Consider the following 24,839-nt stretch of genomic DNA (forward strand, 5'->3'; position numbering starts at 1 on the left):
GCCCTGGAGACTTGGATCTGGTTCCAAAAGTGGCACCTCTGAAGCCAGAAGGTCCTTGAATCACCAGGACAAAGCTTCCCTTCCTTCTTTCTCAGAAGTTAAAGGAAGCCTGACCCTGGTGTTGTGTTGAGCCAGGAAGCCAGTGAGCAGGAGTTGCCTGGTGCAGAGCCCAAGAAAACCTTCAGCATTCCCGACTCCACATCCAGCCCTGACACCTCAGCCTCCCCTCACACTGGGAGCCCCCGGCTCTGGGTGACCTTCCGGTCTTTGATCTATGGACAGCAATCTGGGCCTGCATGTGAGCCAGGCTGTGGGAAATGGTCGTGTCCCTTCCCAGCTAAGAAACTGGGCATCTGAGCTGTTTGCTGTGGATGTCATTGTTACCGTCACTTGAACCTGACTGCAGGGGTGTAATTGAAAGCAGTTTGGATGTGCTTAGTTGTAGAGAAAAAAATAACCACAGCCACCAATCAGCAAAGTTAGGTGCATGGTATAAGAAAGGCTTCCTGGGGGATGAAGGCAGACACACAGCACCTGGGTGTTGCAGGGGGCTCAATGTGCTATTTCCCTCCAGAAAGAATCACTTCTTAAGGGTCTCTGAAACCCCATTAGACCTAGGAGCCCAGGGAACAGTGCCTGGCACATAACCAACCAACCAGTTGCGGTCGAGTTGACTCCAACTCTTGGTGACCCCATGTGTATCAGAGTAGAACTGTGCTCCAGAGAGTTTTCAATGCCTGACTTTTTGGAAGTAGATCTCCAGGCCTTTCTTTCAAGGCACCTCAGGGTAGCTGCAAACCTCTAGCCCTTTGGTTAGCAGCCCAGTGCTAACCAGCTTTGAGCTAACCATTTGTACCACTCAGGGTAAGTATCTAATAAATATATCCCCAGCAGGCAGAATGGAAGCATCCACAGATCTATCTTATAAACTTGGCCTCGCCCACCAGTGCACTCTCTCCTTCTGAAGCCTCAGTTCAATTCCTGGGATAGCACATAAGGGCAGCTACCCCATTTCGCAAATCTGTGATTTGCACTGTTGGCTCTCTTTGCCCCTGCCTGAGATTGTGAGACTTGAAGGAAATTCAGAGTCCCTGATCAGGAAAAGGATAAAAAACTCTACAATTAACTGAAAGGATATTGAGGGCAAGGTGCTAGAGGCTTGGGCCACATTGGTCCCCCTCTCTTCACAGGGTTTATAACAATGGGCTCTCAACTCCCGGATGTTCATTACAGTTTTTTTTTTTTTAAATCCCAATGCCAGGGCCCTATCCCAGACCAAGTAAACCAGAATCTCTGGGGGTGAGGCCCAGGGAATCAGTTTTTTCTTAAAAGCTCCACTTTTAAGAAAGGGTTGAGGACCACTGGTTTGAAGTAACCTGAGAACACTGCCATTCTGGAACAGTGCCTGCAGATAATCCACACACTGGAGGGCTGGTTAGCTGTTTTGAAATGGAATGAAATAGGACTCAGGGAATATGCTGCTCCTAACTTCTCAGCCGCCCCCTCCCCCCCATTTTTCTGCACACCCCTTCCCCTGCCCCCATCAATTTGCCTGAGTTATAAGCGATGATCCAGGGCCTGGAGAGCTTTCCAAGCCAGCACGCAACCACTGGGTTTAAACAGAACCAGAACCAACCCCAAATAATGACTCATCTACAAAGTTAAAATGAAGCAAACATAATAAGATCTCTTCGAATATTTAATCAGTTTGGAAATCTCTGCCGTCCAACCCAGATAAGTAAAAATGCTGAAGAAAGCATGATTAAGGGGTCCTCAAAGAAAACACTGGACTAAAATGGAGAGGAGACTGAGTCTGGGAAGACAGAACATAAAGTGTCTGAAAGTCTTCTGAAGGCATTCTACTGCTTATCAAAAAAAAAAAAAATAATAATAAAGCTCAAATGAACAAAAAAGGATTAAACAGTTATACAAATTTATGGACAACTAAAACTTCTTTTATGGCTGAAAATACCAAAGTTTTGAAATAGACCCTTTAAAAACCCTTAGATCCTGCTGTGGTTTGATTCCATAGCCTTCTCCATACACGCAAGAAGCAAACTAGCTATACCCAGAGTTCCCCATGAGTTCCCCGGGCCTTGGCAAAGCAGCAACGCAGCTAGAGATAGAAAGGAAGAGTGGAAAAGGTGAGCAGAAGCTATTCACAGTCTTTGAACATAGACTCAGACCCCAGAAAACTTAATCTATTTTCTTTGAAAAAAAAAATGAAAATAAACTAGAGGCCTTCAAAAATCACCAACGATCTCACGTCAGGGGCCAATGGTAATGCTTTTTGATAACTGCATCATAGGAACTGGGGCAGCACGTCCTTCAGAGTGACAGTCTACAATAATACAGGTGGAAGTCAGGCTGTGGGGGCTGACGCCTCAGGGAAATGGTCAGCAGGAAAGGCGGAATGTCCGTCTCGCTCTCATTCTCTCACTTGCTCATGTCTTCTCTTCTGTCCCTTAGTGCTGGTGAGAGGCATGTCAGAGGCTCCCGCTCGGCGCTCAGAAGGGATACTGAGACACATATACCCGAAGTCGGATCACAGAACTGCCTCTGAAGTTGATGACGGTATTGACAGTGATCATTTCCAAGTCCAGCTGGATGTCCCGGGGCCCTTTGATGGGGCGGGTCATCACCAGGGTGGCACTGATGGGGCCCGTTTGCTGGGAACAGAATGGAGAATAGTGAGTTAGAGAAGGCCTGACTTAAGGGAGGGAAGGGTGGGCTTGACCCTGCAGAGATGGGTGAGGAAAGCAGGTGGCTGTCCATCTGTCCATCCAAGATGCAGCGTCTCATACAATCATCAATGCGCAAGTCCTTTGTGGTCTGGCCGCAGCCACCTCTGCAGAATCTCTCAGGGCGTTCCCTGCCGTACCCACAACACTGCGGTCAAACCGGCGTCTGCTCAGGGACTCCAAGGACCACGCTGTCTCCCTGACTTTGTCCACGCTCCACCTGGTTCCTTGCTGCTAACTCTTCAGGTCTCTCCTCAGAGGGGCCTTTCCTGACTCCCAATGTACGTTGGGTTCCCTGTGACTCTCGACCATTTCACCCTCTTCTTTGCAAAGATAGCAAGTATTTAGTACCATCTGTAACTGTTCCCACTGTTCACTTGGCCCATGTCTGATGTCTGAGTCCCCGGTAGACTATGAGCTCCATAGAGCAGGAACTGGGGCTAGGTTTTTTACCACTGCATGCTCCCCAGAACCCAGAATAATGCCTGGCACACAGGAGGTATTCAGTAAATATATCTTGAATGAATGAATGGACAACTGAATGAACTGTGTGACTCAGGGCCATCATTTCACCTCTCTGCATCTTAGTCTCCTCATCTCCAAAATGATGGTTTGAAGCAGATCCAATGGTCCAACAAAAGATGCTTTGTTGCCAAATAAACAGCATCAAAAGTACCTACCCATTGCCAGTGAGTTAATTCCAACTCAGTGACCTTCTAAGAGAGCAGAACTGATAGAAGGCGTGCTGATTAAAGGACCAATTCAGAATTTTCGTTACGAGTTATTATCATGGATTGAATTGTGTCCTCCTAAAATATGTGTATCAATGTGGCTAGACCACGATTCCCAGTATTTTGATTGTCTACCATTTTGTCACCTGATGTGATTTTCCTCTGGGTTGCAAACCTTACCTCTATGATGTTAATGAGGTGGGATTAGTGGCAGTTACGTAAATGAGTCAGGACTCACTCTACAAGATTAGCTTGCGTCTTAAGCCAATCTCTTTTGAGATATAAAAGAGAGATGTGGGAACCTCATACAACTAAGAAAGCAGTGCTGGGAGCAGAGTGAGTCCTTTGAACCTGAGGATCCTACACTGAGAAGCTCCCAGATCAAGGGAAGACTGATGCATCACAAAAGCCTTCCTCCAGAGCCACAGAAAGAGAGAGCCTTCCCCTGGAGCCAGCACCCTGAATTTGGACTTCTAGCCTGCTGGACTGTGAGAGAATAAACTTTTCTTTGTTAAAGCTATCCACTTGTGCTAATTCTGTTATAGCAGCACTAGGCGACTAAGACAGTTATGCATTTTGATACCCATTAACTGGGATCACATATGTCTCAGTAGACCCCAGGACGTAGTCAATGAATGCATGGTAAGAATAACTTATAGGAATTCGAATCTCTTGAAACATGCTACTACAATGCATTATCCCTTATTGGAAAGGCATTATTTACTGTTAAGAAGCTAGAAAGGAAGGGACCCAGTAACACATGGAAACAATCAATGACAGAAGAAAATGGCTGCTATGACTGAATGAGGCAATTAGAATGCAAAAGCTGGACACAAAGAAGAACTGGTAGTTGGAAAATATGGCCTTAGTGATAGAAATGACACTGGAGATCACACGGTAGAATTTTGCAAGACCAAAGACTTCTTCACTGCAAATACTTTTTCTTCAACAACATAAATGGTGACTATACATGTGGACTTCATCAGATGAAATACACAGGCATCAAATAACTACATCTGTGTAAAAAGACGATGGAAAAGTTCAACATCATCAGTTAGAACAAGGTCAGGGGCCAACTGTGGAACAGACCATTAACTGCTCAGTTGAAGCTGAAGAAAATTAGAACAAGTCCAGGAGAGCCAAAGCACAACTTTGAGTATATACCACATGAATTTAGAGACTATCTCATGAATAGATTTGACGCGTTGAACACTAATGACTGAAGACCAGATAAGTTGTGGAATGACATGAAGGGCACCATACATGAAGAAAGCAAGAGCTCATTAAAAAGACAGGAAAAAAAGAAGAGACCAAAATGGATGTCAGAGGAGACTCTGAAACTTGCCCTTAAACATAGAGTAGCTAAAGGGAAAGGAAGGAATGATGAAGTAAAAGAACTGAAGATTTCAAAGGGTGGCTCAAGAAGACAAAGTGTTATAATGAAATGTGTAAAGACCTGGAGTTAGAAAACCAAAAGGGAAGAATATGCTCGGCATTTCTCAACCTGAAAGAACTAAAGAAAAATTCAAGCTTCAAGTTGCAATATTGAAGAATTCTACAGAGAAAATATTAAATGACGCAGGAAGCGTCAAAAGAAGATGGAAGGAATATACAGAGTTACTGTACCAAAAAGAATTGGTCAGTGTTCACCTATTTCAGGAGGTAGCGTATGATCAAGAACTGAAGGTACTGAAGGAAGAGGTCCAAGCTGCACCGAAGGCACTGGTGAAAAACTAGGCTCCAGCAATTGACAGAATACCAGTGAGATGTTTCAACAAATGGATGCAGTGCTGAAGGTGCTCACTGGTCTATGTCAAGAAATTTGGAAGACAGCTACCTGGCCAACTGACTAGAAGAGATCCATATTTGTACCCATTCCGAAGAAAGGTGATCCAACAGAATGCAGAAATTATTGAACAATATCACTAGTATCACACAAAAGTATAATTTTGCTGAAGATCATCCAAAAGCGGCAGCAGCAGTGTATTGACAGGGAGCTGCCAGAAGTTCAAAACGGATTCAGAAGAAGATGTGGAGCCAGGGATATCATTGCTCATATCAGATGGATAATGGCTGAAAGCAGTGAATACCAACCAGAAAGATATTTACCTGTGTTCTATTGACTATGCAAAGGCATTCGACTATGCGGATCATAGTAAATTATGAATAACATTGCAAAGAATGGGAATTCCAGAACACTTAATTATGCTAATGAGGAACCTTACATAGACCAAGAGGCAGTTGTTGGAACAGAACAAGAGGATATTGAGTGGTTTAAAGTCAAGAAAGGTGTACATCAGGGTTGTATCCTTTCACCATACTTAATGTGTATGCTGAGCAAATAATCTGAGAAGCTGGACTATATGAAGAAGAATGCAGCAACAGGACTGGAGGAAGATTCATTAACAGCCTGCAATATGCAGATGACACAACCTTGCTTGCTGAAAGTGAAAAGGACTTGAAGCACTTGCTGATGAAAATCAAAGACCACAGCCTTCAGTATGGACTACACCTCAACATGTAAAAAACAAAAAAAAATCCTCACAACTGGACCAATAAGCAAATCATGATAAACAGAGAAAATAATGAAGTTGTAAAGGATTTCATTGTACTTGGATCCATAATCAACACCCATGGAAGTGGCAGTCAAGAAATCAAACAATATATTGCACTGGGAAAATCTGCTGCAAAAGACCTCTTTAAAGCGTTAAAAAGCAAAGATGTCACCTTGAAGACTAAGGTGTGTCATGGTGTCTTCAATTGCCTCATATCAATGTTAAAGTTGGACGATGGAAAAGGAAGACCAAAGAAGAATCGAGGCCTTTGAATTATGGTGTTGGCAAAGCATATTGAATATGCCATGGACTGCCAAATGAATGAACAAATCTGTCTTGAAGATGTAGAGCCAGAATGCTCATTAGAAGCAAGGATGGTGAGATTTCATCTCACATACTTTGGACATGTTATGGGGAGGACCAGTCCCTGGAGAAGGACATCATGCTTGGTAATGTAGAAGGTCAGTGAAAAAGAGGAAAACCCTCAAGAAGATGGACTGACACAGTGGCTGCAATAATGGGCTCAAGCATAACAATGATTGTGAGGATGGCACAGGGTGGGGCAGTGTTTCATTCTGTAGTATACAGGGTTGCTACGAGTTGGAACCAACTTGATGGCACCTATTACCACAACATGACTGAATGAAGAGTGGCACTAGCTTATTCTCATGATAAGTACACTCTCACAAGAACATAGTAACTGGGAAACACAGTGAAGAGGCTTATATCATAGAAATAAAGGCAAACCTATAAAAAGTTTAGAAAATTCACACATCCAGGAGGGATCACCGAAGACAATGCTTACTCTACACAAAAATGAGGCTCCCACTCAGGATTTTTGAGTTTCAGACATTTCAGAAGGCTCCCATCTTGAGGCTAAATGCGTTAAAATTGGGTTATCTCTTTCCCAAAGAACTCCAGAGACGTAAAAAGTGGTTGAGATACTGTATGTGACAAGAGCCCCCAAAGGGTTAAGAGCCTCCAGGTGGTTTAGAGGTGTTGGAGGTTATCTGGACACTGTAATTATTCCCAGCTCAGCCCTCATGTTACCCTCTGTGTTCTCACAGTTTCATTGGAATGTCTTTCCTCCACTGAGTCTTTAAAGCTTTTGGGAGGACTGACACCTACTGAGCCTCCATCACACAGTAGACACTGTTTTAGCCACTAGTATGCACATCTGCTTATCTCATCCTCACTGAAACCTTCTCAGGCCTTGCTACTCAAAGTGTGGTCCAAGACCAGCAGCATCAGCATCACCAAAGAGCATGTTAGAAGTGCAGAATCTCAGGCCTCGCCCCAGGCCTACTGAGGAAGAATCTTCATTCTAACAAGATCCCCAGGTATGCACAGTAAAGGTTGAAAAGTACAGGGTCCAGGTGGAGGCCCTGGCTGCCTTTGTCTAAGGGCCTCGCTGAGGGATGTCTGACTATTTCCCAATCTATAAATGAGCAAACTAAGGCCCAGTGAGGTTCTATAATTGCTTAGAGTCACCAGAGACAAGGGGTTCCAATGGGGTGTTTCTGTTAAGTTCTTTTTTCACTGCCAACAAGTACCAGAACAGACTGATGTCCATTTTACTTCTTCCTGTTGTTGTTAGCTGCCCATGACTCACACCCTGACTCATGACAACCCATATACAATGGAATGAAATGCTGCCCTGTCCTGTGCCATTCCCATGATCAGTTGCAGATCAGACCATTGTGATCCATAGGGTTTTCACTGGCTGGTTTATGGAAGGAGACCATGAGGTCTTTCTTCCTAGTCGTTCTTAGTCTGGAAGCTCCTCTGAAGCCTATTCAGCATCACAGAAACATGAAAGCCTCCACTGACCGAAAGGTGGTAGCTGCAAACGAGGTGCATTGATTGGGAATTGAACCTGGTTCTCCTGCATGGAAGGTGAGTTTCTATCACTGAACCATGAATGTCCTCCTTTCTTCTCCCTAGCACTGCCTTAAATTAGAGCTGCTTATGGATCAGTGCATCAGCCAGACACTGGGGCACCTGGAGAGAGGGAAATATCATGATGGAACAGGATTGGGCTGGGCAGTCACTTCTAGAAGCTGCTGAGCCCAGCACATGCCCGGAAACTAAAAAGAAAAGGTCTATGAAATCAAGAACTTGGCTTATTTAAAGTCATACCAGGTGTGCTACCTGTCTTCCTGAAGGAAGGGCTCCCATAAAGTTCTGAACATCTCCAAGAGCTGCCATAGATATGATAAGGGCAGGGCTGGGAGACAGGTGCCAGGCAGGTGCTGGGACCTTCCCTATCCGCTGGGCTATCAGCAGCCGATAGCCACGTAACTTCCTCTTGGCTCCGTCCTGCTCTGTTGCCATCAGCATCTGCGTCATTGGCACCTCCTCACCCTGAGAATGGCTTGCACTTCCTTGTCAGCCCTCACAAAACCACAGGGCCCTGGGCCAAGTCTTCAGAGGGTACAGCCACATAAGGAAATGCCCACGGCATCTGCACATACAAATATCTTGCCAGCTTTTACTGTCTGCATAAGCAAAGGCCAAGGCTGAGGGCCCTGAGTGGTGGGGAGCCCTCGGGAAGGAGAATCGAAGAGCCCAAGGTTTAGAATGAGCAACTGGAAGCTTCCAAGCTGTTCCTTTGGACTTTCCTGGTAAACATCTCCAAAGGGTGAGAAAATCCTAGACCATTCCATTTGGAATTAACCTTGGAGGTCATCAAGTCCCATCTCTACCGGGGACAGATCTGTACCATCCTGAGAACGGCTTGCCCACGAGCACACCAGGGGGCTAAGTGCCTGCCGAGAGAGCCACCTCTCCACTCCTCATCTGGCTTTCAGAGCAGAGTCAGGGCATTAATGAATAAGGTGCCCCAAGAGCCACTGGTTATCTGTGGTCTGGGGTGGCTTTGTGCAAAATGATGATATGATGCCAGGCATCCGGCTAAGACATTAATCACTTTATCTTATTTCGTCTTCATAACCTACATTGCAAGGTTAAGTACACTGCACAAGGGCATTCAACTAGTACATTGTACCAGAGTGTCTGTCTCTAAAAATCTAACCATTACACTCTACGTTAAGTTCTTGGTGGCTCTCAATTTCCTTACACTCTCACCGTACCTGCTGTGCTTTAGAACCATCCTTTTCTGTTGTAGGTGTTTGCTGGGTTGTCTGTCCCCCTCCCCTCTACAGTGTAAGTTCTTCGGAGATAGAGGGGACAACCTGTTTATTTTGAACTCTCAGTGCCTGACTCAAAGCGACATTTGCAGTGGTGCTTAATAGATGACGGTGACAGGGAGGGCGTGAATGACCGAATGCTGGTGGAGTGACCGCAGGAGTGGCAGGCTGCCAACAGCCCACCAGGCGTATGTCTTCTCGGCCCCACTCCCATACACACTCAGGATTGTCCTGAATCAGCTTGTGGGATGGATGGCAAGTCAGCTTCCCTGGCCCTGCCACCTGACCTGTCCATGTCATGGATTAACGCACTTTGGCACAGTCTGAACCCTGTGGCCATGTTCCTTCTTGCCCTAGTTGTGTCCTCAAGCCACCCGGCCAAAGCCAATCACTAGTCCTCTGCTGAGTACTCAGTGTGATACAGGCTTCCAACACGGCTGGTGAAAAGGACGTGTGCTCGTGCGTGTGTGTATGTGGGTGCGTGTGTGTGTGTGAATGTATGTGTATGTGTGCATTGTGTATGTGCATGTGTGCATTATGTGTGCATGTATGGGTGTGTGTGTATGCTTCTTGCCTCCTGGACTAGATGAAGCTATTTAGCACTCGGGTAATAAAATCACCGAATCTCAGAGTCGGGGAGCCTGAACCACCATCCAACCCAACCTCCTACACGATGCTCCATCCTGTTCCACAGCACGTGCGACTTCTCTGGGCTCGTCTCTGGGTCCAGGTACTCACACCTCCTAACCGCAGCAGCAGCAGCAGCAGCAGCCGTGGCAACATCATCTACACAATAGAGACTAATGCTTATTGAGCACTTTCTGTTGCTACTGGATGTTAAAGTAGACTTAACTGGTTGCTTCAATTTCTGCTGCGACTCCAAAACTAAAAGAATAGGTGAAAATTTCCCACATTTTAAAAAGCAGTGTAAGAGTACGTACAGATTTTGGCACCAGACTACCTGGGTTCGAACCCTGTTCTGGTGATTACGAGCTGTGGTGAGAACGTGAGCAAGTTACTTCGCCTCTCTGTCCCTCAGTGTTCTCATTCTGTAAAATCAGGATGGTAAGACAGGGCCCGCAGAAGCCCTGGTGGTGCAGTGGTTAAGTGCTCAACCGCCAACCAAAAGGTCAATGGTTCAAACCTTCTAGCCACTCCGCAGGAGAAAGATGCGGCAGTCTGCTCTTGAAAAGATTCAAACAAAACCCATTGCAGTCGAGTTGATTCCGATTCATAGCAACCCTATAGATAGGACAGAGTAGAACTACCCTGTAGGGTTTCCAAGGCTGTAATCTTCATGGAAGCAGGCTACCACATCTTTCTCTCATGGAGCAGCTGGTGGGTTAGAACCACCACCTATCGGTTAGCAGCTGACTGCTTAACCTCTGTGCCACCAGGACTCCCTTCCATAAAGATTAAAGCCTTGGAAACCTGAAGGGCAGTTCTACTCCATCCTATAGGGTTGCTACGAATTTGAATCAACTTGACAGCAATGGGTTTTTTCAACAGGTTATCACAGGATTGTTGTGAAGCTCAAAGGACTGATCCATTGAAAGCACTGGAAATGGTTCCCGCCATATGGCGCACACTGGATACAACTTGCTGCGGCTGCTGTTATTTTCGTTGTTCCTTTTATCGTTGCTGGGTGCTTAGGTGGCACAAATGGTTAACATTCTTGGCTGCTAACTGAAAGGTTGACAGTTCAAGTCTACCCAGAGGGGCCTTGGAAGAAAGCCCTGGCAATCTACTTCTGAAAGGTGACAGCCATTGAAAACACTGTGCGGCACAGTTCTACTTGGACACACATGGGGTTGACATGAGTCAGAATCGACTTGACAGCAACTGGTTTGGTTTTAGTTTTTCGGTTGTTGTTTTATAGGACTTGCAAAGCAGTGATCCCAAACCAGATGTTTCTTCATTATCACCTTCAACCTGTTGTTGTTGTTGTTAGGTGCCGTCGAGTTGGTTCCAACTCATAGCGACCCTATGCACAACAGAACAAAACATTGCCCGGTCCTGCGCCATCTTTACAATCGTTGTTATGCTTGAGCTCATTGTTGCAGCCACTGTGTCAATCCACCTCCTTGAGGGTCTTCCTCATTTCCGCTGACCCTGTACTCTGCCAAGCATGACGTCCTTCTCCAGGGACTGATCCCTCCTGACAACATGTCCAAAGTATGTAAGACGCAGTCTCACCATCCTTGCTTCTAAGGAGCATTCTGGTTGTACTTCTTCTAAGACAGATTTGTCCGTTCTTTTGGCAGTCCATGGTATATTCAATATTCCTTGCCAATACCACAGTTGAAAGGTGTCAACTCTTCTTCGGTCTTCCTTATTCATTGTCCCGCTTTCACATGCATATGATGTGACTGAAAATACCATGGCTTCGGTCAGGCGCACCCTAGTCTTCAGGGTGACATCTTTGCTCTTCAACGCTTTGAAGAGGTCCTTTGTAGCAGATTTACCCAGTGCAATGGGTCTTTTGATTTCTTGACTGCTGCTTCCATGGCTGTTGATTGTGGATCCAAGGAAAATGAAATCCTTCACAACTTCAATCTTTTCTCTGTTTATCATGATGTTGCTCATTGGTCCAGTTGTGAGGATTTTTGTTTTCTTTATATTTGGGTGTAATCCATACTGAAGACTGTGGTCTTTGATCTTCATTAGTAAGTGGTTCAAGTCCTCTTCACTTTCAGCAAGCAAGGTTGTGTCATCTGCATAAGGCAGGTTGTTAATGAGTCTTCCTCCAATCTTGATGCCCCGTTCTTCTTCATATAGTCCAGCTTCTCGTATTATTTGTTCAGCATACAGATTAAATAGGTATGGTGAAAGAATACAACCCTGACACACTCCTTTCCTGAATTTAAACCAATCGGTATCCCCTTGTTCTGCCCGAACAGCTGCCTCTTGATCTATGTAAAGGTTCCTCATGAGCACAATTAAGTGTTCTGGAATTCCCATTCTTCACAGTGTTATCCATAGTTTGTTATGATCCACACAGTCAAATGCCTTTGCATAGTCAATAAAACACAGGTAAACAGCCTTCTGGTATTCTCTGCTTTCAGCCAGGATCCATCTGACATGAGCAATGATATCCCTGGTTCCACGTCCTCTTCTGAAACTGGCCTGAATTTCTGGCAGTTCCCTGTCGGTATACTGCTGTTGCTGTTTTTGAATGATCTTCAGCAGAATTTTGCTTGCGTGTGATATTAATGATATTGTTCTATAATTTCCAATTCAGTTGGATCACCTTTCTTGGAAATAGGCATAAATATGGATTGCTTCTGATCAGTTGGCCAGGAAGCTGTCTTCCATATTTCTTGGCATAGATGAGTGAGCACCTCCAGCGCTGCATCTGTTTGTTGAAACATCTCAATTGATATTCCATCAAATCCTGGAGGCTTGTTTTTTGCCAATGCCTTCAGAGCAGCTTGGACTTCTTCCTTCAGTACCATCGGTTCCTGGTCATATGCCACCTCTTGAAATAGTTGAATATCGACTAATTCTTTTTGGTATAATGACTCTGCGTATTCCTTCCATCTTCTTTTGATGCTTCCTGCATCATTTAATATTTTCCCCATGGAATCCTTCACTATTGCAACTCGAGGCTTGAATTTTTTCTTCAGTTCTTTCAGCTTGAGAAAATGCCAAGCGTGTTCTTCCCTTTTGATTTTCCAGCTCTTTGCACATGCCATTATAATACTTTATTTTGTCGTCTCGAGAGGCCCTTTGAAATCTTCTGTTCAGTTCTCTTACTTCAGCAATTCTTCCTTTTGCTTTAGCTGCTCGACACTCAAGAGCAAGTTTCAGAGTCTCTTCTGACATCCACCTTGGTCTTTTCTTTCTTTTCTGTCTTTTCAGTGACCTCTTGCTTTCTTCATGGATGATGTCCTTGATGTCATCCCACAACTCATCTGGTCTTCGGTCACTAGTGTTCAGTGCGTCAAATCTATTCTTGAGATGGGCTCTAAATTCAGGTGGGGTATATTCAAGGTCATATTTTGGCTCTCGTGGACTTGCTCTGATTTTCTTCAGCTTCAGCTTGAACTTGCATATGAGCAGTTGATGGTCTGTTCCAGAGTTGGCCCCTGGCCTTGTTCTGACTGGTGAGATTGAGCTTTTCCATCGTCTCTTTCCACAGATGTAGTCAATTTGATTTCTGTGTGTTCCATCTGGCAAGGTCCATGTGTATAGTTGCCGTTTATGTTGGTGAAAGAAGGTATTTGCAATGAAGTCGTTGGTCTTGCAAAATTCTATCATTCGATCTCCGGCATTGTTTCTATCACCAAGGCCATATTTTCCAACTACTGATCTTTCCTCTTTGTTTCCAGCTTTCGCATTCCAATTGCCAGTAATTATTAGTGCATCTTGATTGCATGTTCGGTGGATTTCAGACTGCAGCATCTGATAAAAATCTTCAATTTCTTCATCTTTGGCCCCAGTGGTTGGTGCATCAATTTGAATAATAGTCATATTAACTGGTCTTCCTTGTAGGTGTATGGATATTATCCTATCACTGACAGCGTTGTACTTCAGGATAGATCTTGAAACGTTCTTTTTGATGATGAATGCAACATCATTCCTCTTCGAGTTGTCATTCCCAGCATAGTAGACTATATGATTGTCCGATTCAAAATGGCCAATACCAGTCCATTTCAGCTCACTAATGCCTAGGATATCGATGTTTATGCGTTCCATTTCATTTTTGACAATTTCCAATTTTCCTAGATTCATACTTCGTACATTCTAGGTTCTGATTATTAATGGATGTTTGCAACTGTTTCTTCTCATTTTGAGTCATGCCACATCAGCAAATGTAGGTCCCAAAAGCTTTGCTCCATCCACGTCATTAAGGTCAACTCTACTTTGAGGAGGCAGCTCTTCCCCAGTCATCTTTTGAGTGCCTTCCAACCTGGGGGGCTCATCTTCCAGCACTATATCAGACAATGTTCCGCTGCTATTCATAAGGTTTTCACCGGCTAATGCTTTTCAAAAGTAGACTGCCGGGTCCTTCTTCCTAGTCTGTCTTAGTCTGGAAGCTCAGCTGAAACCTCTCCTCCATGGGTGACCCTGCGGGTAGCTGAATACCGGTGGCATAGCTTCCAGCATCACAGCAATACACAAGCCCCCACAGTACGACAAACTGACAGACACGTGGGGGATCTTCAGCCTACATATGTTTTATTAAACACACTTACCAGGCCTAAGGAACCCTGGTGGCACAGTGGTTAAAGCACTCAGCTGCTAACTGAAAGATCAGTGGTTTGAACTCATCAGCCACTCCATGGGAGAAAGATGTGGCAGTCTGCTTCCACAAAGATTACAACCTTGGAAACCCTATGGGCAGTTCTACTCTGTCCTATAGGGTCGCTATGAGTTGGAATCAACTCAATGGCAGCGGGTATTTTTGTTTTCTTTTGTATATTTTTGTACCAGCCCTACCTCAAGCACCCTAACCTTACCCCTTCCACCACCTGTACTGCCTCCCAACCCTGGAGGAACCAGAGGGCACAAGGAGAGGAGCAGAAGAGGAAGAAAGCAGTAAGAAGCCAGCCACAGCCCTCCTCATTCTGAGCCAGGAGAGGGGAAGAGCTTCCCATTGAATGAGAGCTGGAGTGGTGGAAGGTTCCACGTGAACCAGGACAGACCCTTGACAAGGGAGAACGGACAATTCGAAAGTAACTTAAAGTACCCGGAAGCCCTATAGGATCAATCTGAGATGTCATCTACATGGCTGGAAGAGTGGGTTGGAAAGAGCAGTGTGAGAAAAAGGAAGTTATTGAATGGTTTCATCCCAACAAACCCCGCTTATTTGATAAAAAGTCATTCTCTATTCCAAGCACTGCAGTAAGTAGATGATCTCATTTAATTCTAAAGTAAAAACTATTGTTATCCTCTCTTTACAGATGAAGAGGCAGCCATAGTGGCACAGTGGTTAAAGCACTCAGCTGCTAACCAAAAGGCTGGCGGTTCGAAACCACCAGCGATCCTATAGGAGAAAGATCTGGCAGTCTGCCTCTGTAAAGATTTACAGCCTTGGAAACCCTATGGGGCAGCTCTACTCTGTCCTGTAGGGTCACTATGAGTCAGAATTGACTTGGGCAGCCAGTTTACTTATTAATTTATTTTGGTATAGATGAGGAAAATGAAGCACAGAGAGTTTAGGTAACATGCCCAACATCACACAGCTGGGAGTTGTAGAACGCCGCCTAGAAGTAGATCAGCCTGGCTCCAGTTGGCTCTCCTGAGGAGCACTCAGTTTTGGACAACTTGGACCCTTGGAAACCTGGACTTATCTGGCAGATTTCTCTCTGTCTTTCTGCCCTCGTGCCCTGTGGCTTCACAGGGCTCCACACACCAAGCCTATTTTCTCTTCCCAGGTGCAATATTTTGGACCTTTCAAGCCAGGAACCACCTCTCCTCTTCCATCCCTGCTCCAAGTCTTCCCATCTCACCTTGCTAATAAGTTCCTCTGCCATTCTCATGGAGTACCTCGGTCCCTGCAGCACCCTGGTACCCTCCTCCAAATAAATACCAAAGTATTAGGGCACTTCTCAGCATTCTCAGAGAGGGCAGAAGACACACACAGCTCAGTTCTGTGAGTTTCAAGAGTTCCCTGTTGTTGTTGTTGTTAGGTGCTGTTAAGTCAGTGCCAACTCATAGCAACCCTACATATAACAGAACAAAACACTGCCCGGTCCAGCACCATCCTTTGAGCCCATTGTTGCAGCCATTGCATCAATCCATCTCACTGAGGGGCTTCCTATTTTTCACTGACCCTCTACTTTACCAAGCATGATGTCCTTCTCCAGGGACTGGTCCTAGTTGCTGTGAAAGTCAGGGCACTAGCAGAAGCTTCCCGTAAGGGGTTTTCCCTACTGATTGCTCCACCTGTGATACACTGGGCCTCACCCACTATCTTCTGAGATGGATTCTCTGGAGATGAAGCTCTGGTATCTGCTTTTTGGACAAGCGCCCTAGACGATTCTAATTCACAATGATATGTGAAAAACCTTACCCCAAGCATGTGATCTCTAGAGAGGTGTGATTACCCCAGCAGGACCAGGAGACAAAGCTCAAGAATATAAATTGTAGAGTATTAAAGTATTACACGCATGTAATTTATAAACCAGCAAACCTATTTTAGGATGTGCGCTCTAAAATGTTTTTACTGATATGGCTAAGTCAGTGCTGAATTTTCTGCAATGATGGACACTTTCTATATCTGAGCTATCCAACAGCACTCACATGCGGCTGCTGAGCACTTGAAATGTGGCTAGTGCCACTGAGGAGCTCAGTTTTGATTTTGCTTCATTTTAATTTGTTTAATTTAAATTTACACAGCCATGTGTAGCCTGGTGGCCACCATGTTGGACAACGCAGGTAGAGTCCACTTTTGTGAGCCATGCCTTTACATTCCCTGGGATGGAAGCACCATGAGGGCAGCGATTTGGGGATGTTTGTTCACTGACGTATCCTCAGTTTATAGATATGCACGTTGTTGGTGTTAGCTGCCATGAATTCGGTCCCCGACTCATCGTGACCCCGTGTACAATAGAACAAAACACTGCCTGGTCCTGTGCCATCCCTATGGTTGTTTGGTGGATTGGACCATTGTGACCCACAGGGTTTTGATGGACTGATTTTTGGAAGTAGATTGGCAGGCCTTTCTTCCTAGTCCGTCTTAGTCTGGAAGCTCCGCTGAAACCTGTTCATCATCATAGCAACACCCAAACCTCCGCTGACAGATGGGTGGTGAGCGTGCATGAGGTGCATTGGCCAGGAATCGAACCCAGGTGCCCACTTGGAAGGCAAGAATTCTACCACTGAACCATCACTGCCCTCTAGAAGTACAGAGTCAGTACCTAGTGAGTATTTTTCAAATGGGCGAATGGCTATATGAATACGTGAATGCCTCTCCCACAGAATTTCAGAAGACACCTAAGGTTGCATGTTGGCCTAACTTCTCACTTTTCAGACAAGGACCCCAAGGTTCACAGAGGAGAAGCATCTTTCACAAGGTCGTTGGAACCTTAAATTCCTGACTCCCACCTACTCTGCTCTTCTCTCTTCAGACCTGCCCCCCACCCCAGCTGCACTCTTACCTGTTTCTAGCAGCACATTCCTAGGCTAGACCACACAATGCCATTGTTAAGGGTGCTGACCACGGCTCACCACTCGCTCTTACCCGCATGTAGAATTCTCTGCCCTCATTCCCAGACTTGATCTGGAAAATGTAATAGGCCCCAGGGTAGCGGGTTGTTGCTTGCATTTGGAAGATGTCAGCAGGAACAGAGCGTCCTGACACCACATCCATGTCCCGGTACAAGATGGTGAAGGGCTGGTCTCTGCAGCCGGGATTCTCAGCGGGACACATACAGCGGCTATGGGGAAGGGAAACAGTGGGTTATGTCAGTGAATTCTTTCCAGATGCTGGTTGTCCCACCTCCTCATTTAACAAATGAAAGACGAGGCCACCCCACTTTTATTATCCAAATGCTGAAGCTGTAGAACCTCTTAGCTCCTGGCTCTAGTCTAAAAGCTCTCCAGCCTGTGGGTGAGCTGTTTCTCAAGCAGTGGCCTCTTCTGGTTAATCAGATGTTCTGGTTTCTAGAATGCAAACCTTAGATCTCTGGTTTTCAGAACACTGGGACATTCTCTAATACACTTGCTTTTGTCATGTATTGAGGCAATGGCATGTGCTGCTGGTCACACAGCCCCTCACTTCCCCAGCTGTCATTCTCTGCTACTCTTTGAGAAATTGTCAATGTGAGAAATTACAGTAGATTGACAGGTCTCTGGGGCCATTTTATGTTCTCTTTTGCACTTAACCCAGTCTGTGTGGAATACAGTTTAATCTTTTTGTTCAATAAACAAGAACTCAGAACTCACTATGTACAAAACACAATGTTAGACTCTTAGGAAATGCAACGATAAATAAGGTTCTGACCTCTAGTAGTTCACCTTCTAGCAGGAGAAATAAATCATAGAGAAATATCTCTAATACGAAGCAGCTAATTTGAAACTGTCATCATCTAAAATCACCAACTTTTTTTTTTTTTTTTTTAATGAGGAGTGGGCCTAAGGAACACATAGGCCATTGCTATTTACAACTCCTATTCACTTGTCAATATGTTCGTGAACCTCCCAGACCATCAGGAATCTGAACAGAAAGAATAGTTGAGAAAAGCAAGGCAAAACCATATATGGGAAACTGGCAGAATAAACTACAACAACCCACCCTCAACCAAAATTTGAAAGCCAAGACCCCAACATAGAAGATGCTTTGGGTAGTGAAAATAACCTTATAGCCTGCTGTAAAAACAGGGCAGAAATATCATCTCAGAACGAAGAGGTTCATTCAGAAGATAGGTAAGATGGTTGGCTTTTATTACCAAAGAGTGTCTGTTTTAGACATCTCTTGATTTATCTCTAACACCCACCCCTCACCTCATCCCTGACACTACCCCTAGTGGTGAAAGTTCACAATAGGGTGGAGATGCCTGTTGACATATGTCTTGGTGGCCAGAACTACGAGTCAACTTTGTCCTGTCTCTGTTGCTCTCCCCTAACTTCCAATCTATCCACAAGACCTGTTGGTTCTACTTCCAAAAACATAGTGCAAATCCAACCATTTCTCACCATGTCCACTGCCACGGCCACTGCCACCAAGACCATTATTATCTCACCCCTAGACCTCTGTGACAGCCTTCTAATGGGTCCCTCTCCCTCTAGTCCATTCTCTTCACAGCAACCAGAGTGTCCTTTGTCCTTTTTCAAACATAAATTAGCTTGTGTCTCTCCCCTGCTTCAGGCTTTTCAGGGGCCACCCAGAGCACTATGAATAAAATCCAAACACCTATGTTAGCCTCTAAGGCCTCAAGAGGGTCTTGCCTCTATCAATTTCTCCGCCTCTTCTCAGTCTACTTCACTCACTAAGCTGAGGCAACTAAGACTTCTTCCATTCCAGGAAGGCATCAAGGTCACTCCTGTCTCACAGTCTTTGTACATACTGTTCCCTCTGCTCTTCCACTCTGTTTAGTTGATGTCAATTCACCTTCCCCTTACAGTCCACATGTCATATCCTCAGAGGGGCCTTCTGAATCCCTATTCATGACCAGATCCAGCCTACTCTTCTTCCTTCTTATAAACTTCCATTCATCCTGTTCACAGTATACATTCCTGGGTGGCATAAATGGCTAAGTGCTTGGCTGTTAACCAAAAGGTCAGAGGTTCGTGTCCACCCAGCAATATCTCAGAAGGCCTGATGATCTACTTCCGAAAACAAACAGCCACTGAAAACCCTATGGAGCGGTACTACTCTGACACATGACACAGTTGCCATGAGTTCGAATTGACTAGATGGCAGTTGGTAGTTTTAGCACCATCTCTAATTATATATTCATTTATGTGACAATTTGTTTAATGTTTTTCTCCTCCACTAGACTTTAACTCCTGTAAACGCAAAAACCACAGCACCTAGCACGGTGTCTGGCACATAATGGGTGTTCCACTAATATTTAATAAATGAATAAACAAAAGAAGTAATAAAGGTTCAGTTTTAAAGGCTGCATCAAAATATCTCTTTATCAGAATGACCAAATCAAAATGGCCCTGGTGCCAAAATGGCCACATTCAAATGTCACATGTCACATGAAAATAATTGTTTCCTAAAAGACGTTTGGAAGAGGGAGTGATCACTTCCAGCTGAAGAGGATCACAGGCAGCTGGGAGAGGTGGCATTTGAGCTGAGATCTGAAGGACGGGGCCAATCTGGTTCTATGGCGATAGGCGGAATGCCTTCCGTATGGCAGGGTGCGTGTGCACAAAAGGAGGGAAGCTGGGCATTCTGGGGCGTGGGGAAAGTTGAGAACAAGTTGTGTTCAGGTTGGCAGGAGTACAGAATACCTGGCCAGGAGAAAGAGCTGGAAGGATGAGGCTAGGGGGAGACTGGAATGGCCCGGAGGTAGGGAGTCCCCATGCATTTGCAGCGTCAGATCAGGGACATTACCACTAACACAAGCTCAGTTCTGAGTGTTTAACTGGATTGGTTACCCAACCACAGACAGGCACAACCTTGGGAACCCAGAGAGAACCAGGAATGGCAGCCAGCAGGAGCAGCTGCAGCTCTGCCCTGCCACAAAGGGCTTTGAGCCAAAAATCAAAGGACTCTGTTCTGAAGCTGCACAACCCTTAGCAACAATCGAAGATCTCTCTGAGGGACCCACCTGCCCCTGCTTTGTGTCCTCTCTTTTGCAAGTTTTGATCAGAAAGGGAACTACACTGGTAAGCCATGACTTCCTCTCTTATGATGAGTTCCTAAAGGGCAGATGGGTGCGTCTGAGGCTCAGGAGTACTAACACGTGACTGGAAGAGAGGTGGGCAGGGGATGTACAAGCAGATGTATGCATGCACACACGTGTGCCTGTGTGTGTGTGTGTGTGTGTGTGTGTGTGTGTGGTAGAAGGGCAGGCATATCTTTGTCTACAGGAAGGAGAGCTGAATGGAGCCAAAGAAATTATTTCCAGTTCAAACCCATCCTCAGAGGAGTGCACTGAGGCCTAGACTCACCCCCCACCCCTCATTCCCTGACCAGCCTCTTGCTCCCTTCCATGTAATGAACCCACTCCCGAAGGGAAAGCCCAGGCTCACTTGTCGCTGATGCGCAGATAAGGCTCCTCACAGCGGATGGGGTCGATGCACTTGAAGCCCCCTTGCAAATTGTAGCAAGTCTGAAGCAGGCTGCACGTGTGGTTTCTGTGCTCACATTCGTTGATGTCTGAAAGGCAGGACAGAGAAGCTGATGCAGGCCAGCACATCCCAGGCGTCCGCCTCGGGCCAGGAGTGTGGGCTGGGGGAGGGCGACAGCTGCCTGGGTCTTACTATCCAGCTTCGTTGGCCAATATGGCAGCCACTAGCCTCATGGGGCTACTGAGCACTTGAAATGTAGCTAGTCCAAACTGAGATGTGCAGTAAGTGCAAAACATACATCGGATTTCAACAACGTGGTAAGAAAAAAAAGAATGTAAAATGCCATATTTCGCCAACATTTTTTATACTGATTACATGTTGAAATGATAATATTTTGGATAAAAAACCAAAACCAAACTCACTGAGTCAATTCCAACTCACAGCAACCCTATAGGACAGAGAAGAACTGCCAGACAGAGTTTCCAAGGAGCGCCTGGCGGATTCGAACTGCCAACCTCTTGATTAGCAGCCATAGCACTTAACCACTACACCAACAGGGTTTCAAATATTTTGGATATATTGTGTTAAATAAGTTATTAAAATTTGTTTTACCTGTTTCTTTTTTACTTTTTTAAAATTAAATAAAGTGTTTTCCTTTTTCCTCTTTTAATGTGGTGTTTAGAAAATTCAAATTTCCACATGTGGTTCACACTGGTAGCTTGCGTTACGTTTCTATGGCATTTTATACATCGACTTGACAACATCAAACCAAACCCACTGCCATTGAGTTGATTGCAACTCATGGTGACACTACAGGACAGAGTAGAACTGCCCTATAGGGTTTCCAAGGAACAGCTGATGGGTTTGAACCGCTGACCTTTTGGTTAGCAGCCAAGCTCTTAACCACTACACCACCAGGGCTCCATATATATGTATATTGCCCAGGCCACCCTCCAGAGGCCCTGGTCCGAGTAAGCAAGACCAGCCACGAGAAGTCCAGGCTGGGTCTGCAGCAGTCCTCAGAGGGAATGCAAAGACCTGCCTGGGTAGGCAGGAGCCAGCCATCTGCAGAGGGTGCCTTCTTCAGCTGGGGAATTCCTTACAGAAGTATAAGTGGCCTACGTCCTTTCTGGGGACAAAGGATGGGTCTCAGGGTAGGAATGCACCAGCCTAGAGGCTGCCACTCTGTGCACTGCCAGCACCCACTAAAGCTGCACAGGGCTCCCCAAGTGAAGATGTCCAGGTGACCTCGAGTCAGGCCTCTCCCACAGCTCCCCACTCAGCTCCCTCTGCACAGCCTTACCCTGGCAGCTCCGGTTGTCGTCCAGCAGGATGTAGCCAGGGGGGCAGGAGCAGAAGTATGTGCCGGGCTGGTTCACACACTCGTGCTGACAGAGGAACTCAGAGAAGCTGCACTCATCCATATCTGGGGGCAACAAGTTAGACCTGCTGTTTATTATCACGGAATGTCTGGAGTTAGGGGGCTTAGAGGTCATCTACTCCATTGCCTTCTCTCTCCTGATACAACAGCTTTCCTGCCAAGAAGTTGTTAGCCACTTCTTGAATGCCTCTCATGATGGGGAGCTCACTATCTACCAAGGAAGCCCACTGTTCTTTGGGCAGCTCTAATTATCAGGAAAGTCTTTCCACATGGACCTGAAATCTGTCTGTACTGAACTTTCACCACCCTCTGCCTCTGGCTCAACTACATTACCTATTTGTCACCAGGGTTTTGAACTGGTTTGGTCCAGTTCAACCCCCTGCTGAGAATTTGCATCTCCATCCCAGATATACTGAATCAGCATCTACATTTTAACAAGATCCCCAGGTGATTCTTAGGTACACACTTACATTTTAACAAATCCCTAGGTAGTTCTTCTGTATATTTGTTAAAATGTAGACTGATTCAGTATCTCTGGGGTGGAAATGCAAATTCTCAACAGGGGTTGAATCTGACCAAACTGATTCGAAGCCCTGATTCTAACTCATGTTAACCCCATGAGCATCACAGTAGAACTGTACCCATGGAGTTCTCAGTGGCTGATTTTTCAGACGTAGATTGCCAGGCCTTTCTTCTGAGGCAGCTCTGTGTGGCCTCAAATTGCCAACCTTTAGGTTAGCAGCTGAGCGTGTTAACTGTTTGCACCACCCAAGGACTCCTCCATAAGACCAAGGGGTGTTAATTGTATAAAAACATTATTGTGCCAAAACACCTCCTTTTGAAGAGAAAGCTTTGGAGTGGTATGGGGTGGGTGGGTGGGCGCAAGTGTCTTTCAGAGGCTCCCTGGAACCCGGGCACTGTGAGCAGCCTGGAGTTGGGTTCTCCCTGGCTGGAGAGGTGGGGGTGCAGAGGAAGAGCCATCACACATGTGATTTTACAATTCGTCCGGGTGGGCCGTGGCAGCGGATGCAGAAGCAGGCGTTCCAGACACGGCAACTCCTCATCACACACAGAGTTTGGCAGTGGAGCCCCCATTTGAGCATTATCCGAAAAGCGTGCCAAAGAAAACATGTTTTTCTTTCATTTGTTGTTTCCCGAAAACTTGCTCTTACTAGTTTCCCCATGTGACATGTCCTCGGATCACTCCCTCACTCACAAGCCGTTGGTGGCTCGAATCACCCGGAGAAGGTGTCAGCACACACGAGGCTGCTTCTCTGCCACCAGATAATTCCGGTCTCACACACTCAATGCCTCTCACCTCCCAGAAGGAAAAACTCCCTCCTGTCTCTCCCAGTGGCCTTGGGGTGATGCTGGTGTCAGCCAGCAGAGTCAGGATGCTGATTTGAAGAGTAGAAGCCTCTTCCATTAAGTAATGTCCTCTTCTGTCATAGCCCACTGCCCTCCCCCAGGAGCCTGGTAGAGTGCTGGGTCTCGGGCCCCAACCCAACAGAACAGAGAGCATCCTGCTTTATTTCTGCTAAGGTTGTAGATCTCGCATTCATAACTTTAGTAGAAGTAGTAGTGAACCTGTCCGTTTCTGAACGCTCACTAGGCGTCAGGCACTGCGTTAAGTGCTTTACCTGCTTCCTCATGTTAATCCTCACCTTCACCCTATACAGTCAGCTGCCATTGAGTTGACTCCAACTCATGGCGACCCCATGTTTATCAGAGTAGAACGGTACTCCATAGGGTTTTCTATGGCTGTTTTTTTTTCAGTAGTAGATCACCAGGCCTTCCTTCCAAGGTGCCTCTGGGCAGACTTGAACCTCCAACCTTTTAGTTAGCAGCTGAGTGTGTTAACCGTTTACACCACCCAGGGACCCTTTAACCCCTACCTGGGAGATGCTATTGTTATCCCTATTTTACAAAGGAAAAATTGAGGCTTCCAGAGGTTAGGTAACTTGCCTAAGTTCACATATGACTATTGTCGTTAGGTGTCGTCAAGTAACCCCATGTAACCGAAGAGAACTGGTGCAGTCGGTTGTTTTTTTTTTTTTTTTTGTCGTTGTTGTTTAGGCTGTAATCTTTACAGGAGCAGATCACTTTACAGGAGCTCAACCATTGAACCACAGGGTTCTTACAACTAGTACGTAGTAAAGCTGGGATTCAAACCCAGACAGCCAGCCTCCAGATCCTACATTTCTCAATAAAATGCTATAAACTCTCTCTGGATAGCCTTAAAATCAGAGGGTTTTGAGAGTCCTGAGGTTGGGGCAATCCCCTGAGCAGAACCAGCTCCAGTGCAGATAGAGAGGGTGGCATTCTGCCCCACCTCCCATCCCCTCGGGCTGGGAGAGGCTCTGAGAGACCCCACTCAAGACCCAGTCTTGGCTAAGGGCTGCAGCTCCACCCACCATTGAGAAGGCGAAATACAAGCCTGCTTTTTCGCAGGGAGGACACATTAGGCCATTTCCACTCACCCACATGAGTGACTGGCTTCCAGGATCAGCTCGGCTTAGCAAATCCCAGAGGGACAAGGGGACAGGGCTAAGAAAGGTCCGGTACTGCATAGAGGGCTGCCCCAGCTGGGA

The 24,839-nt window shown here is 45.9% G+C and overlaps 1 protein-coding gene across 1 annotated transcript in view; it reads right to left on the reverse strand.

The window, feature by feature from the left end:
• Positions 1-1,681: 1,681 nt before the first annotated feature.
• The window catches only part of FBLN5 (fibulin 5), a 96,310-nt gene continuing 73,152 nt past the window's right edge, over positions 1,682-24,839 (reverse strand). Inside the window, exons 8-11 of the mRNA XM_003408826.3 lie at positions 22,171-22,293; positions 20,829-20,955; positions 17,365-17,560; positions 1,682-2,669 (exon numbers count right to left, since the gene is read on the reverse strand). Of these exons, the coding sequence (XP_003408874.1) occupies positions 2,508-2,669; positions 17,365-17,560; positions 20,829-20,955; positions 22,171-22,293 (608 nt within the window). The 3' untranslated portion in view covers positions 1,682-2,507. The remainder of the gene's footprint in view (positions 2,670-17,364; positions 17,561-20,828; positions 20,956-22,170; positions 22,294-24,839) is intronic.

Source organism: Loxodonta africana, chromosome 10 (genome assembly GCF_030014295.1).
Source record: "Loxodonta africana isolate mLoxAfr1 chromosome 10, mLoxAfr1.hap2, whole genome shotgun sequence".
Classification (NCBI taxonomy): domain Eukaryota; kingdom Metazoa; phylum Chordata; class Mammalia; order Proboscidea; family Elephantidae; genus Loxodonta; species Loxodonta africana.